A 17,093-nucleotide genomic window follows, 5' to 3' on the forward strand; every position below is an offset into this window, starting at 1 on the left:
AAAAAAAAAAAAAGCTGCTCAACATCACTAATTATTAGAGAAATGCAAATCAAAACTATGATGAGATATCACCTCACACCAGTTAGAATGGGCATCATCAGAAAATCTACAAACAACAAATGCTGGAGAGGGTGTGGAGAAAAGGGAACCCTCTTGCACTGTTGGTGGGAATGTAAATTGATACAGCCACCATGGAGAACAGTATGGAGGTTCCTTAAAAAGCTAAAAATAGAATTACCATATGAACCAGCAATCTCACTACTGGGCATCTAACCAGAGAAAACCATAATTCAAACAAACACATGCATTCAATGTTCATTGCAGCACTATTTACAATAGCCAGGACATGGAAGCAACCTAAATGCCCATCGACAGACTAATGGATAAAGAAGATGTGGTACATATATACAATGGACTATTACTCAGCCATAAAAAGGAACAAAATTGGGTCATTTGTAGAGACGTGGATGGATCTAGAGACTGTCATACAGAGTGAAGTAAGTCAGAAAGAGAAAAACAAATATAGTATATTAACACATATATATGGAACCTAGAAAAATGGTACAGATGAACCAGTTTGCAGGGCAGAAATAGAGACACAGATGTAGAGAACAAACGTATAGACACCAAGGGGGGAAAGTGGTGCGGGGGGTGGGCGGTGGGGGGGTGGGGTGTGATGAACTGGGAGATTGGGATTGACATATATACAGTAATATGTATAAAATGGATAACTGGTAAGAACCTGCTGTATAAAAAAATAAAATTCAAAAATTCCAAAACAAATCACCGCATAAACCAATATAAATGTCAACATAAATAACATATTCTTATGAAAAATAACTTTATTTGCCAAAACAAAAAATTTATAATAATCGCATTATTTTACATCTCTGCAAATCTCTTTAATGGCTGACTTAACTGAAGACAACTGCATTCTCATACTTGCTTCTGCATTCAATCTGTTGTGACAAATCATACATGGCCCCTGCAAAACTCCACTGTACACTCATGAGAGAATGAGAGTGAAAAAGGCAAAAAAAATCTTCATATTATAATAAAAACAGCCTTGGACTTCCCTGGTGGCACAGTGGTTAAGAATCTGCCTGCCAACAGAAGGGACACGGGTTCGAGTCCTAGTCCGGGAAGATCCCACATGCTGTGGAGCAACTAAGCCCGTGCACCACAACTACTGAGCCTGCACTCTAGAGCCCACGAGCCACAACTACTGAGCCCAAGTGCCTTAGAGCCTGTGGTCCACAACAAAGAGAAGCCACTGCAATGAGAAGCCCACGCACCGCAACAAAGAGTAGCCCCTGCTCGCCGCAACTAGAGAAAGCCCGCACAGCAACAAAGACCCAACACAGTCAATCAATCAATCAATTAATTAATTAATTAAAAAAAAAAAACAGCCTTAACTCTGAGGAACCCTGAAAGGGAGTTGGGGACTACCAGTCCCTGAACTACTCTTTAAGAACCACTGTTGTAGAGTTAAACACATAGTATGGGTTTTTTTTGTTTGTTTGTTTGGACTGAGCGGGGTCTTCATCGTTGTGCGCGGGCTTTTGTCTAGTTGCGGAGGCGGGAGCTACTCTTCGTTGAGGTGTGCGGGCTTCTCATTGCGGTGGCTTCTCTTGTTGCAGTGCACAGGCTCTAGGTGCGCGGGCTTCATTCATTGTGGCACACGGGGTCAGTAGTTGTGGCTTGTGGACTCTAGAGCGCAGGCTCAGCAGTTGTGGTGCACGGGCTTAGTTGCTCTAAGGCATGTGGGATCTTCCCGGACCAGGGCTCAAACCCATGTCCCCTGCATTGGCAGGCAGATTCTTAACCACTGCGCCACCAGGGAAGTCCCAACGGAGTATGTTTTTAAACTATATTATTACTTGCTTAAAAACAAGATGTCAGAAATCTGGTTATTGTAGTTCATTCATTTACTGTATCTCTTTAAATGGACTTTTCTTAGAAACAATTTATCAATATTCAATCTTCCAAAAGAAATAAGTTAGCAAAAATACTAAGGAATCAGAACTGAAGGCATTTACCCCTCACTACAGAATAAACAGGTACAAATAATCTGATGCCACTTTATATCCAAAGTAGTTAGAAGTTAAAATTAGGGGAGTAAAAGTTAAAGCACTTTCTGACATTTCCTTACCAATGTCAAGATATTGAATAAGGTATCAATTATGTGTTTATAACCTTTACCCATAAGGATAAGTCAATAAGAAATTAAACGTTATTTGTATTAACCTCCTTCATATTTTTTATTTATATAAAAATATAACTTTATCCGGTTAGATAATTACTGCATAGTCATAGTGAAAATCTGTAACCTCAGTGGAGTAAAAAAAAAAAAAAAAAAAATTATTTTTTTTAATTTTACTTGAACTTAGGAGGAAAGAAAATTAAAAGTGAATTGAAGGGGGCTTCCCTGGTGGCGCAGTGATTACGAATCCACCTGACAATGCAGGGGACACAGGTTCGAGCCCTGGTCCAGGAAGATCCCACGTGCCGCAGAGCAACTAAGCCCATGTGCCACAACTACCGAGCCTGTGCTCTAGAGCTCACGTGCCAAGAGCCCGTGCTCGGCAACAAGAGAAGCCACCGCAATGAGAAGGCCACACACCGCAACGAAGAGCTGCCCCCGCTCACCGCATGTACAGAAAGCCCGCATGCAGCAACAAAGACCCAACACAGCCAAAAATAAATAAATTTAATTAATTAATTAAAAAAAAAAGTGAATTGAAGGAATAGCTGAACTTTGAGTATTTCTTCACACTAAGAAAGCTCCTAGGGACTTCCCTGGTGGTGCAGTGGTTAATAATCCACCTGTCAATGCAGGGGACACGGGTTCGAGCCCTGGTCTGGGAAGATCCCATGTGCTGCGGAGCAACTAAGCCCGTGCACCACAACTGCTGAGCCTGTGCTGTAGAGCCCGCAAGCCACAACTACTGAAGCCTGTGTGCCAAAACTACAGAAGCTTGCACGCCTACAGCTCGTGCTCCACAACAAGAGATGCCTGCACACTGCAACGAAGAGCAGCCCCCTGCTCGCCACAACTAGAGAAAGCCTGTGCACAGCAATGAAAACCCAATGCAGCTATAAATAAATAAATAAATAAAATTTTTTTAAAAAGCTCCTACAAGATTCCTCTTTGAAAAAAAAAGAAAGAAGACAAAAATCTAAGAAAGGCATTCAGAGGCTGGTATTGTGCTTTATTAACTGTTTAATTTTCAAGATTAAAATACCTAGGTAGGGCTTCCCTGGTGGCGCAGTGGTTGAGAGTCCGCCTGCCTATTCACGGGACACAGGTTCGTGCCCCGGTCCGGGAAGATCCCACATGCCGCGGAGCGGCTGGGCCCGTGAGCCGCGGCCGCTGAGCCTGCGCATCCGGAGCCTGTGCTCCGCAACAGGAGAGGCCACAACAGTGAGAGGCCCGCGTACCGCAAAAAAAAAAAAAAAAAAAACCTAGGTAAACTGTCACAGAAAACAAACTGATAACTAAACAAAAAAATTAAAGAAAAAAAGGCAGTTTGAAACTTAACCCTAGATCTAAAAGGATTCTAAAGAAATACAAAAAGAAAAAAGATCATCCCAAAGACATGTATATGCTAGAAAAGTGATACATCAATGGAGGAGGGGGGCATTTCTGGGGGAATGAATTTGGTTTCACTGTTTCCAAAAGCACTGTTTCTTACCTTCTATCAATCCCTCATAAATCACATTATATTTCAAGTTCCTTTCACATTTGAATTGTTACTTCTCATTCAGCTCTCCCCACCACCTTTTCCAGAGTTTTTAAATGCTTTTTTTTCCCCCCGTTGATCAGAAGAGATATACTTTAAATAACTATACTTCTGCGTTCTTGATCACATAGTATGTACAGCACTAATTACTTTCTTCTTGAGCATTCTGACTTCCTATTTCAACCTGGACACACTGCATTCTGGGTCTTCTGTACAGACTGGGATTTCGATCTCAGCTCTGAGCTAGTTCTGTTTCTTTTGTTCTCATGACTTCTTTCCTAGATTCTTTATTTGACTGAGTACATAAATTTTTCAGAAAGTATGTCTGAATGTGGTCCACAGCTCAGCAGCATCAGCATCAACCTGGAATCTGTTAAAAATGCACATTCTCTGGAAACGAAAAGACTGTTGAAGAGATATCTGCATCCCCCTATTCAAAGCAGCATTATTTACAATGGCCAAAACATGGGGACAATCTAAGCGTCCATCAATGGATGGATGGATAAACAAGTTCTGGAATATATATATACCATGGATATTATTCAGCCATAAAAAGGGAGGAAATTCTGCCATTTGTGACAACATGGATGGATGCTGAGGGCACTATGCTAAGTGAAATAAATCAGACAGAGAAAGACAAATACCACATGATCTCGTTTACAATATATGTAAAATGTAAAAAAACAAACAAAACCCCAACCAAACTCAGAAAAAGAGATCAGATTTGTGGCTACAAGAGGTAGGGGGCAGAGGGAGGAGGAATTGGATGAAGGTGGTCAAAAGGTACAAACTTCCAGTCATAAGATAACTAAGTACTAGGGATATAAAGCACAACATGATAACTATAGTTAAGATTGCTATATGGTGAACATGAAAGTTAAGAGAGTAAATCCTTGGGCTTCCCTGGTGGCGCAGTGGTTGAGAGTCTGCCTGCCAATGCAGAGGACACGGGCTCGAGCCCTGGTCTGGGAAGATCCCACATGCCGCAGAGCAACTGGGCCCGTGAGCCACAACTACTGAGCCTGCGCGTCTGGAGCCTGTGCTCCGCAACAAGAGAGGCCGCGATAGTGAGAGGCCGGCGCACCGCAATGAAGAGTGGCCCCCGCTTGCCGCAACTAGAGAAAGCCCTTGCACAGAAACGAAGACCCAACACAGCCAAAAATAAATAATTAAATAAATGAAATTAAAAAAAAAAAGAGAGAGTAAATCCTTGAGTTCTCATCACAAAGGAAAAAATATTCTTTTCTTTTTCTGTATATGAGATGACAGATATTAACTAAACTTGCTGTGGTTACCATTTCACAATTTTTGTAAATCAAATCATTGAGCTCTACACCTTAAACTTACACAGTGCTGCATGTCAATTATATCTCAATAAAACTGAGGGGCAGGGGGGATGCAAATTCTCAGGAGTGACCCCAGACCTACTGAATTAGAATTGGGAGGGGGGGAACCATTTTTGTTTTAAGAAACCTTCAAGGTGATTCTAATGTACCCTATAGTTTGATAACCATTAGTGTATAAGTTTTATTGGACCTCACTTGTCTAGGTTCCTAACCTGTTTGCAGATGAATAATCTATTTCCTTTCCCTCTGTCATTCAGAACCTAAGCAATACAGAGCTCAACACAATAGAAGGACTAAGTGCTCCAACTAAGGAACAATGAGAAACCATGAAGTAATATATATATTACCCCTCTTAGGAATCTTTTCTTCCAATCACTGACACTAAAAATAATACATATCTAATACCATTTTTGGATTTTTTTTATTTTGTTTTTGGCTACGTTGAGTATAAAACCAGTATTTTATTTAAACAAGAATAAACTGGGTGAGTGTGCTGGGTCAATTTCTGAATTCCACCTCATAAACAATTTCGGTCCAATATCCATTAGTTACATGTACTTAGCAATCACTTAAAATGTGGTTAGTCCAAATTACAATGTGCTTACAAGTTCAAAGCACAATCAGATTTCAAAGATTTGTGTCAAAAAAAATGGTAAAATAGTTCATCAATAATATAAGACTGAGTACATGTTGAAATTATATGTTAGTTTAAATAAAATGTGATTTTAACAAGTCAATTTCACCTCATTTTTTCCCCCTTTTATAAGAGACTACTAGAAAATTTAGAATAACATATGTAGCTTACATTCTATTTCATATTCTGAGTCTCACTGAGGAGGAACTACTGAGAACAGTAAGCAATGTGCCAGAAGACCCCACTAAGTAAGGAATCACAGCACTTGGGATCCAAACATATCTGTGCCTTTTAACAACTAGTCAGCAAAACCTTGGTACAATTTCACTCTTCAAAAAATGCTCTTCTGGGACTTCCCTGGTGGCACAGTGGTTGAGAGTCCGCCTGCCGATGCAGGGGACACAGGGTCATGCCCCGGTCCAGGAGGATCCCACATGCTGCGGAGCAGCTGCGCCCAAGAGCCATGGCCGCTGGGCCTGCGCGTCCGGAGCCTGTGCTCCGCAGCGGGAGGGGCCACAGCAGTGAGAGGCCTGCGTACTGCAAAAAAAACAAGCTCTTCTGAAAGTGGTCAAATCTTTATCCAACTATCAAACATTTACCAAACTCTTATTATACAAATGAATGTAGATATGGTGAGGGAAGAGATTTAAACGTGGGTAGAAGACTGGACGTGTCCACTGACAGATAAATGGATAAAAAAGATGTGGTGTACACACACACACACACACACACACACACACACACACAATGGAATACTACTCAGCCGTTAAAAAGAATGAAATAATGCCATTTGCAGCAACATGGATGGGCCTAGAGATTATCATACTAAGGGAAGTAAATCAAGAAAGAGAAAGACAAATACAATATATAGCACTTATATGTGGAATCTAAAGTATGACACAAATGAACTTATCTACAAAACAGAAACAGACTCACAGACATAGAGAACAGACTGTGGCTGCCAAGGGGGAGGAGGGGGTGGGAGAGGGAAGTATTGGGAGTTTGGGATTAGCAGATATAAACTATTACATATAGGACGGGTAAACAACAAGGACCTACTGTACAGCACAGGGAACTATATTCAATATTCTGTGACAAACCATAATGGAAAAAAATACGGGAACTTCTCTGGTGGAGCAGTGGTTAAGAATCCGCCTGCTGGGCTTCCCTGGTGGCACAGTGGTTGAGAGTCCGCCTGCCGATGCAGGGGGCACGGGGTGGGGCCCCGGTCCGGGGAAATGATCCCACATGCCGCGGAGCGGCTGGGCCCCTGAGCCATGGCTGCTGAGCCTGCGCGTCCGGAGAGGCCACAACAGTGAGAGGCCCCGGGAACGAAAAAAAAAAAAAAAAAAGAATCCACCTGCCAATGCAGGGGACACAGGTTCGATCTGGGAAGATCCTACATGCCGCGGGGCAACTAAGCCTGTGCGCCACAACTACTGAGCCCACGCGTCTAGAGCCCATGCTCTGCAACAAGAGAAACCACCAGAATGAGAAGTCTGTGCAACGAAGAGTAGCCCCCGCTCACCGTAACTAGAGAAAGCCAGCACACGGCAACGAAGACCCAACACAGCCAAAGAAAAAAGAATATGAAAAAGAATATATATATGTATAACTGAGTCACTCTGCTGTATAGCAGAAATTAACACATTGTAAATTAACTGTACTTCAATAAAATTAAAAAAAGAAAAAAAAAAAAAGACTGGACATGAAGGGCCAGAAAAGGCAGCAATAAACAGTCTACCAACCTGAAGTGATGATCAGGACCCCAATCAGTCCACAAAGTGCCAGTGAGAGAATAGTTGATTTCAGTCCTGTTTTTGGCTGCAAACCCTTGTTTGCAGAATACACCACATTATGACTTCTGCCTCCCCAAGGCAGAAGCTGGAATCACTGTCCCAACCTCTCCTACAGCTAGAGTGCAGGCGTGTGACCAAGGCTTCCCAAATTAGACACAATGCATGAAATCTGGACTCAAAATGGAGCAACATGAGGCAGCAGGAACCACAACCTCCATTTTCTGGTGAGAGTGGAAGATTGCGGCAGAAATGGAAGAGGATGGCATAAATCCCATTGAAAGACTATGGTAGGACAAGGACCTGTGCCCAGGGGTGTGGCTGAAGGTCTTTGCCAAGGCAGGCTAGCAATGTGACCTGAGTCCTGTTCCTGGCTGTGCAGCCTCCAAGACACATTCTCTAAAAACCAAAACTCAGATGGATACAAAAGATATCAAAACAAGTTGAAAACTTTAAAATACTATTTACCTTGGGAGAAAAAGATGTACAGAGGGGTATTAGAGATCTGAACTGCATCTGTAACATTATGTTCTCAAAAAAAAAAAAAACAAAAAAAAGCAAAAATGGCAAACTGCCAACACAGTAGGAATACTTGTTCTAAATATTTGTCTGGACACTTACTTTTCAAATGTTTGAAAAGCAACTGGGGCCCTAGGTATGAATGGCACTAATGAGGAGAAGGAGAGGAAGAAGAAAACAACAGTGGCTATTATTTATTTATTGAGGGCTTACTACATGCCAGGCAGTGTACTTAGGACTTAGCATTTTATGGAATCCTCAAAGTAACTACAACATAAATTCTTTTATTTCCATGACGTAGATAAGGAAACGGACTCAAAGTGGTTAAGTCACTTGTCTATAACCATATATCTAAAGAACCGGAGGCAGATCTAACTCATGTTGGTCTAAGGGCAGTCTGGCTCTTGATTACCTCCTTCCTCACTCTCAGCAATTCTACACTGAGGTGAGAGGTTAGGGACTGACTGCCCCAGCACAGAGGGAATGTGCAACAGCAAAAAGAGGAAGAGGGACAGAAGTTGGGATGACAAATGAGGAAGAATTGTACTTTGATCCACTGAAGGCTTGAAACCTTTACTTCTAGCAACAAAAGAATCAAGTGCTGAGAAATCTCCTTCCCCAAAGCATCCTTCACTTAGCAGGACCAGGCTGATGAACCAGCCTTGTATGAAGCCTCAGTTCCTGCCCTATAGAAGTACAGAGAAGAAACAAGAAATTCTATGGGTGCTAAGTGAAACCGGACTCCTAGAATTCACCATCAGAGGGTCTTCTCTCTGGCATACACATTTGACTCCATGTGGATGCTTTAGGAAGTACCCAACTCAAGAGGGCTCTTGAAAGTGAAGTTCCAAATGAACCACCTTCACCTAGCTCAGGCAGACCTATCAACAACAGGAAACTTAGACCTTCCTGGTATTGGACAAACTGTGAAGGTATTTACATAACAGCTCTTCCTTTTGCCTTAAGAAAGTGCCTCCCTATCTTAAATAAACATATGCTACTGTGATACTGTAATATAATTTTTGGTCTTTTCTCTGATTCTTGATCTGAGCTCTTAAGACCTTTGTAATTTCCTAAGTGCTAATATAAATGATAGGACCATATTATTTCCTAATGAACTTTGGTGGCAACTTTGGTGGACTCCTGGATGAGAGCTGGTCACCTCAAAGACCAAGCCATAATAAGAAACTTGGTACTTTCAGCCCCACCCTCCATTCTCTGGAGAGGGAAGAAGGGCTAGAAATTGAGTTACTAATCAATCATACCTATATGATGTAGCCTCCATAAAAATCCCAAAAGTTTGGGGTTTAGGGAGTTCCTGGGTTGGTGAATACATTCACGTGCTGGGAGGGTGGTACACCCCAACTCCATGAGGACAGAGGCTACTGTGTTCACGACCCTTCAGAACCTCGCCCCATGTATCTCTTTATTTGGTTGTTCAACCGTATCCTTTATCATTTCCTTAATTATATAATAAACTGATAAATGTGTTTCCCTGAGTTCTGTGAGCTTTTCTGGCAAATCATCAAACCCAAGGACGGGTAGTGAGAACTGCAATTTATAGCCAGTTAGTCAGAAGTACAGGTGAGATAACCTGCAAATTGCAACTAGTGTCAGAAGTGGGGGGCAGTCTTGTGAAACTGATCCCTTAACTTGCGGGGATCTGAGGCTAACTCCAAGCAGATAGTGTTAGAACTGAATTGAATTATAGGCCAGCCAGCTGGTGTGAAGAATTGGTCATTGTGGCGGAAAAAACACACATTTGGGGGCCAAAAGTGTTGAGTGTGGTAGTAGCAGAGAGTAAACGGACACAGTGAGTTTTATTCAGACAGCTACTCTAATTAACTTTTGACACAGACCTTTGTCTCCCATCAATTCACTAACATTGTTCTAAGGATATTATTACCTTGTCAAATCTAACAAGCTATGTGGCTGCTTCTAGGCTGGAAAGATGAGAAATTCTTGAGGACAAACTCTCTGGGATGGCGACAGATGGTTTTAAAAAAGCAATCTAATTTTACCGCAATTTTTTAAAAAAGCAACTTAGAAAACTCTCTGCCTTCAAGGTAATAGTTTTGAAATTTCAAATAACATTAATATAGGCATAATTTTACATTATTATCAAAAGGGTTAGGTTGAGATGCAATACTATGAGCCAAAGAGCCTTTTAACATTTGAATTGAGAAGGCAGGTCTGTTCAGCTCCATATTTCAGTTGTACACGTCACCTCTCTAGTCTCACCCTTTCACTCAGTGCACTCTAGTTACACAGCCATTCTGCCGTTTTTCAAATAAGCAGGCTCCCACCTTAGGGCTTTCTGATTTGGAATGCTCTTTCCTCAGATAACCATATGGCTCACTCACCAACTCTCTTTTGGTCTTAACTCAAAAGTCACCAGCATATTAAGGCTTACCCTGGCCAGCCCCATCTGCTTTGTTTTTCTCCTTTGCATTTATCACTATATAACAAGATTTTTAAAATTCTTATATATCATCTAACCCCTCCCAGCTATAATGTATGTTCCACAAGGTCAGGGAGCTTTCTGTCTTGTTCAATGCTGTACCTAAACATCTAGCAAAGGGCTTCATACATAAACACAAACATGGAGATGTCTGGGATAGGGGAAAAAAGGTTAAGAATCATTGTCCTATACAAGTTCAAAGCAAAATATTCCCAAGCAACACTTTTTTTTTAAATTACAAAAGTAGTTCATGTTTAATAAAAAAAAAAAATTCAAGCACTTCTCCTTAGTACCCCACTACCCCGCCCAATTACTGTTTTGGGCTTTATTACTACTATTTAAGGACCACTACATTCTACATATGTTAAAAGCCAGTGATACTTAACTGGTTTTGACACTCTATAACCTGTTAAACATCCTGCTCTGTCAATATACACAGATCTACCTCATTCTTCTGGCTGCACAGGACAACATACTACAGTTGTATCATTATTTGCCATTTCCCTTACTGAAAGACTGACTTGTTTCCAGTGTTACTACTATAAGCAAAGTGGCAGTGAATATCCTTATATACACATTTATCTGTGAACACAAATGCAAGGCCAAAGGTACGCACATTTAAACATTTGACAAGTATTGCCAAATTCAATCTCAAGAAAATCACACTAATTTATCCTCTTATACGCTTGCTACCCTGGATGAAATCTTTATAACTGTTTTCCTATCTAATAAATAAAACATATTTCATTTTAAAAACTTACACTTCCATAATCACCAGAAGCATGAAGCATCTTTTGACATACTTACTAGCACAATCTGTATTGCCTCCCCCATGAACTATCTATTGATATCCTTTGTTCATTTTTCCACTAGATCATATTTTTTTCCTATTTTTTAAGTTCCTTGTGTATTAGAAACACTAGTTAGGAGCACAGGCTCGAGTTAAAACAGCTTGGGTGCAAACGCTAGCTATCAGAAGATGAGTTAATCTCCCTATACCTCATGTGCTATTTTTAGTTTCAAAAATTATACCTTTAGGGCTTCCCTGGTGGCGCAGTGGTTAAGAATCCGTCTGCCAATGCAGGGGACACGGGTTCAAGCCCTGGTCCGGGAAGATCCCACATGCCATGGAGCAACTAAGCCCGTGCGCCACAACTACTGAGCCTACGCTCTAGAGCCCGCGAACCGTAACTACTGAAGCCTGCATGCCCTACAGCCCGTGCTACACAGGACAAGCCACCGCAATGAGAAGCCCGCGCACTGCAATGAAGAGTAGCCCCCACTCACCGCAACTAGAGAAAGCCCGCACGCAGCAAGGAAGACCCAATGCAGCCAAAAATAAATAAATTAAATTAAATTTTTTAAAAAATTATACCTTTAAAGAAAGAATATACAGACCTATAAAACAAATCAAGAAACGTGTATAAAATAATTGTAACTGCTAGGCCCATATTTTCTGTCACTCAGAAAATGTTTTTCCAAAGTCTTATATAAAGTTGTATCTTTAGCCATATATTTATTGATACTGTCTGGCTTATGATTTTTTTTAAAACAAGTTTTTATTGTATTTAAGACACTTAGGTTTTTGTTTTTGGCCACACTGTGCAACTTGCAGGATCCCCATCAAGGACTGAACCTGGGTCCCCCGCACTGGAAGCGCCAAGTCCAAACCACTGGACTGCCAGGGAATTTACTGGCTTATGATTTTGATAGCTTTAGATTTATTAACATTGTCAACTTTCATGTAACATTAATAACAACTTACAATCTTTAAATTAAATCTACAAAGCCAACTTTTAGAAAAATTAAATTCCATTTGGCTTAAGCAAGTTATTACGAAAATATATTTGTCTTAAATTTTTTTTTAATTTATGAAAAGGAAAGAAAAATTAGTCTCAGGAAAGGTAAGCTAGGCTTAACTAACCTTTGGTCCAAGAATGCTTGGCTAAAAGGTCTTTTTATTTTTTTTCCAGCCACGCTACGTGGCTTGTGGGAGCTTAGTTTCCTGACCAGGGATCAAACCTGGGCCCTTGGCAGTGGAAGTGTGGACCGCCAGGGAATTCCCTAAAAGGTCATTTTAAATTTTAAATAAAGGGGATAAAAACTACTCTTGCACATATCATATACCACAAACCATATCTCGGCAACTTGTACGGTAGAAATTTGTGGTAAGATTTTTTAGAACTACTTGAATAAAGCAAAAAAAAACCCCTCAACTAGGAAATTTTTTTTTAAAGTAAAAAAATGAGGTTTCCTCTACCTACACAAATAACTTGAATTAAAATTGATAACCTGTGTGGGAAAGGGAACCACACATAAAAAGTAGCCTATTTCCTGGTGGCGCAGTGGTTGAGAGTCCGCCTGCCAACGCAGGGGACGCGGGTTTGTGCCCCGGTCCGGGAAGATCCCACATGCCATGGAGCGGCTGGGCCCGTGAGCCATGGCCGCTGAGCCTGCGCGTCCGGAGCCTGTGCTCCGCAATGGTAGAGGCCACAACAGTGAGAGGCCCGCGTACCGCAAAAGCAAAAAAACAAAAAAAAAAACAACAAAAAAAGGAGCCTAACAGGTTGGCTAAAATGTAGACCCGTAGAAAAAAAATATGATTCTTACCAAAAGAGCAGTGATAATTATTATTGAATTATTATATCACTTTCTGATCAAGCTAACATTCCACGGTCTGTAAATATAGTAATTTTTATGCAGGGGTCCCCTGAGACCTGAAAATAGTTCAAAGATTCTTTCAGGGTAAAAAAAGATTGGGAAAAGCTATCTCAGAGTTTACTTCTTTCCTTAGGAAGGCTTTCCACAACGTAAAATTACAAAAATTTTCTATACTGCCTTTTCATAGTTCATTATTTTCTTGTTATCTGACCTTTAACCCATCTGGACCTTAGCTGTATTATGAGAGGTATCTATTTCCAAAAGAGGAGTAGACTGCCTTACTCCACTAATGGAATACATCCTTTCCTCACTGATCAGCAGAGCCACTTTCATCCTATAACCTGGTATCTACTCATAATATATGCAGACACATGAATGTGTATATGTTTTAAAGTCCTTGGTCAACTCCCAACACATGGGTCCCCAGAGGAGCCTTCTACTCTTTGTATTCTTCTTGGATTAGGGGACCCTGAGAACTGCTCCACCTTTCCTAAAAGTTTCTCTCTTAGATGAATTCCTCTATCACCTGATTCTGTTTGCTTTCTCTCTTGCAGCAATTCCTCAGATTTACTGGGTTTAAAAAAAAAAATTCCCTATTTATTACTTTTAGTGAAGTTTAGTTGCTGTACAATTTTATAAGTTACAGGTGTACAATACAGTGATTCACAATTTTTTTTTTTTTTTTTTTTTTGCGGTACGTGGGCCTCTCACTGTTGTGGCCTCTCCCGTTGCGGAGCTCTCCCGTTGCGGACTTTCCCACCAGGGAAGACCCATGATTCACAATTTTTAAAGGTCAAGATTTAGTGGTTTTTTGATGGCATTTTTTTTTTCCCCAGCACTGCTAGAAAAAAAAAATTTTTAAGTATCTTTTCAGTCACTGAGGATGGGAAAATATGTGTTCTTATGAGTCCACCATATTGAACCTATCTCATGGATTTCTTATTTTATTTCTTCTTCCATTTACAAGGGGTTTGGGATAAATGATGATACTAATAGGTGATCTCAATTAGCTATCTTGAACGTAAAGGCTCAAAAAAACACTTTAAACTCAAATCCCAAACTATTTTAATCTTACAAAAAAGAAGATCCAAGCAGTAAAAAACAGAAAAATTTCTTCAACTGAAAAGTCAGGCCTTCTCTTTGTACCTTTCCTGTACCCTTCCTTCCTTATAGAGACTGTAATAAACAACTGCATCCCTCCATGTGCCAGATGCTTTCTTGTTATCTCATTCAGTCTCACTAAATAGTATTATCCCTACTGACAGATGAAAAAACTAGCACTAAAAAGACTCAGAAAATATCAAGAAATAAGACGTCAGGTCAAATTTAAACCCAGGGGGCTTCCCGGGTGGCGCAGTGGTTGAGAGTCCGCCTGCCAACGCAGGGGACGCGGGTTTGTGCCCCGGTCCGGGAAGATCCCACAGGCCATGGAGCGGCTGGGCCCGTGAGCCACGGCCGCTGAGCCTGCGCGTCCGGAGCCTGTGCTCCGCAACGGGAGAGGCCACAACAGCGAGAGGCCCGCGTACCACAAAAAAAAAAAAAAAAAAAAAAAATTAAACCCAGGAATGCAACTCCAAAGCCCAGGTCCTTCCAATATACTCACCTACACTGCTAAGGAGCAAAACCTTCTATCCCACCAAATGTATCTCTTCACACTCTTGCCTCTCCATCATGTTCTACTCCCTTTCCTATTCTCTTGGTGGAAGTCATGGAGGGCAAAGTGAAATGCAACCACAATAGACAGTAGCAAGAAAGCAGCATGTATGACTGTAGGATAGTTTTAGTTTCACATAAGGACCCCTTAAAGAGGAAAACTTACCTTCTCTGCAAATGTATTGTTTCTCCTCTTTCAGTAAGCGTATTATCAATTAGCATTATTTCTTGAGGCTTATAAATATCAAATGCAGGCCTAGACATTTACAGGTGACGTGGAGTCATGGAACCATACAACTACATGAATAAGAGCCTTTCCATTAAAAAAAAAAAGTTCCAAATATCATGCTTTTAGTAATGAGCTAAGACTAGCCCTCCTATGTTCTTGATCTGCTCAGGGTGACACAGACAGAAGGGGAGCTTCAGTCACACACAGTGTGACACATCCAAATCCAGTCCCAAAAGACCTCTTAATTTCTATACTGTTCAGTTCTCCAAAGCAAATGGCAAGTATCTGTAGCCTCTTAAGTGTACAGCAGTCGCAAATATTTTTAGTCTATGTTAACTATAAAAGCCCTTGTGTAAGGTAAAATGTTCCAAAAAAAACCAGAATATTCCCCTTGGTGAAAATAATCTCTGACATCTGTATATAGACGTGATGCTCTACTAACCAAAACCCTGATGGCAAATAAAGTCTATTCAATAGGATGCACCAACATTTATCTCCCTTTTACCTGAACCTGCTGTGGCTGTTGAACCTGGATCTGCTGTTCTTGCTGGGTTTGTGGCTGAACACTGGTGGTGACTGGACAGGCAAGTTCAAGCAAAGACCCGGCCACTTCGGTGCTGTCTGTGTAAATGCAGTTCCCACCCTGTTGGTACACCATGGTAGTGGTGGCCGTCTGCTGGAACTCCTGAAGGGCTTCTGGCCCCTTAGAGGCTAGCGAATCCAGAAATTCCTTCATCCTGTGTTGCGGGACAGACCGCGCCTTCACTCGGATGTACTCTTCAAAGGAGATGGTGTTCTCCAGAGAATTATTCATATTGCAGAGTCCTTAGGGTTCCTAGAAATAAAATAAATGGACAGAAGTCAAAACTATGCCACTGTTTTAACATACTGAAATGCACAGAGCAATCACTCTTGCATCAGTGTGGAATATTCAGGGCAGCTGTATACATCTGGAATCCAAAGTAAGATTTTATTAAATAACCTTATTTGTTTTTCAGTTAATGGCATCTGAAAATTGTTTCCATAAACATTTCTTAAATCAAACTATCACACTGAAAACAAAAAACAAAAGCATGTGTCACAGTACTGGATGAAACGGGCTGCAAATACACTCTCCACCCAGCACTAGGCCAATCCCATCTTCTCTGCAGAGCCAAGCACTAGACAATAAAAGTCACATGCAACACTGCTCTGTGACCATCAGAGAGGACTACCAAGGAAGGTAGGAGCCAGGATTCCTACCAACATGTTCTATTTCCACTGCCAACTATGTTTTACAGTGAAGGGACACGTATGCCACCTAGCTGTGGCAAGACCCTGGAGACAAGGGATATGTTCATTTCCAACCAGAAACACCAAAAATCCCATTTGCTATATACTACTCACATTCTTTTGCTGCATAGCTTACTGGTTAAAAGCATGGATTTTGGAGCCAGGCTTCCTGGGTTTAAAACCCAGCTCGAGGGCTTCCCTGGTGGCACAGTGGTTAAGAATCTGCCTGCCAATGCAGGAGAAACAGGTTCGAGCCCTGGTCTGGGAAGATCCCACATGCCGCGGAGCAACTAAGCCCGTGCACCACAGCTGCTGAGCCTGCACTCCAGAGCCCATGAGCCACAACTACTGAAGCCCACGTGCCACAACTACTGAGGCCCGCGCGCCTTGAGCATGTGCTCTGCAACAAGGGAAGCCACCGCAATGAGAAGCCCGCACACCACAACAAAGAGTAGCCCCCACTTGCCGCAACTAGAGAACACCGGCACGCAGCAACAAAGACCCAATGCAGCCAAAAATAAAAATAAATAAAATAAATTTATTAAAAAAAAAAAAACCCAGCTGGAACTCTCCTTTGCTGTGTTACCCTGGACAAGTCAGTTAACTTTAGTTTTGTCTATAAAATAGGAATTAAAATAGCACTTACGTCAAAAAGTTGACTTGAGAATTAAATATATGTAAAGCACTTAGAAAAGTACCTGACATATATACAGTGCCACATAATTATTAACTAATTCTATTAAAGGTAAGTGGGGGGAGAAAATTGAATAGTACCTTAA

At 41.3% G+C, this 17,093-nt stretch overlaps 1 protein-coding gene across 3 annotated transcripts in view; it reads right to left on the reverse strand.

Annotated features, from left to right (window-relative positions):
- Window positions 1-17,093, reverse strand: part of QRICH1 (glutamine rich 1) — a 55,384-nt gene that overhangs the window by 27,528 nt on the left and 10,763 nt on the right. For all 3 annotated transcript variants that reach the window (XM_007446181.1, XM_007446182.1, XM_007446183.1), the window contains one exon: window positions 15,548-15,877. In XM_007446181.1, the coding sequence (XP_007446243.1) occupies window positions 15,548-15,856 (309 nt within the window). In that variant the 5' untranslated portion in view covers window positions 15,857-15,877. The remainder of the gene's footprint in view (window positions 1-15,547; window positions 15,878-17,093) is intronic.

This window comes from Lipotes vexillifer, unplaced genomic scaffold (genome assembly GCF_000442215.2).
Source record: "Lipotes vexillifer unplaced genomic scaffold, Lipotes_vexillifer_v1.1 scaffold491, whole genome shotgun sequence".
NCBI lineage: Eukaryota > Metazoa > Chordata > Mammalia > Artiodactyla > Lipotidae > Lipotes > Lipotes vexillifer.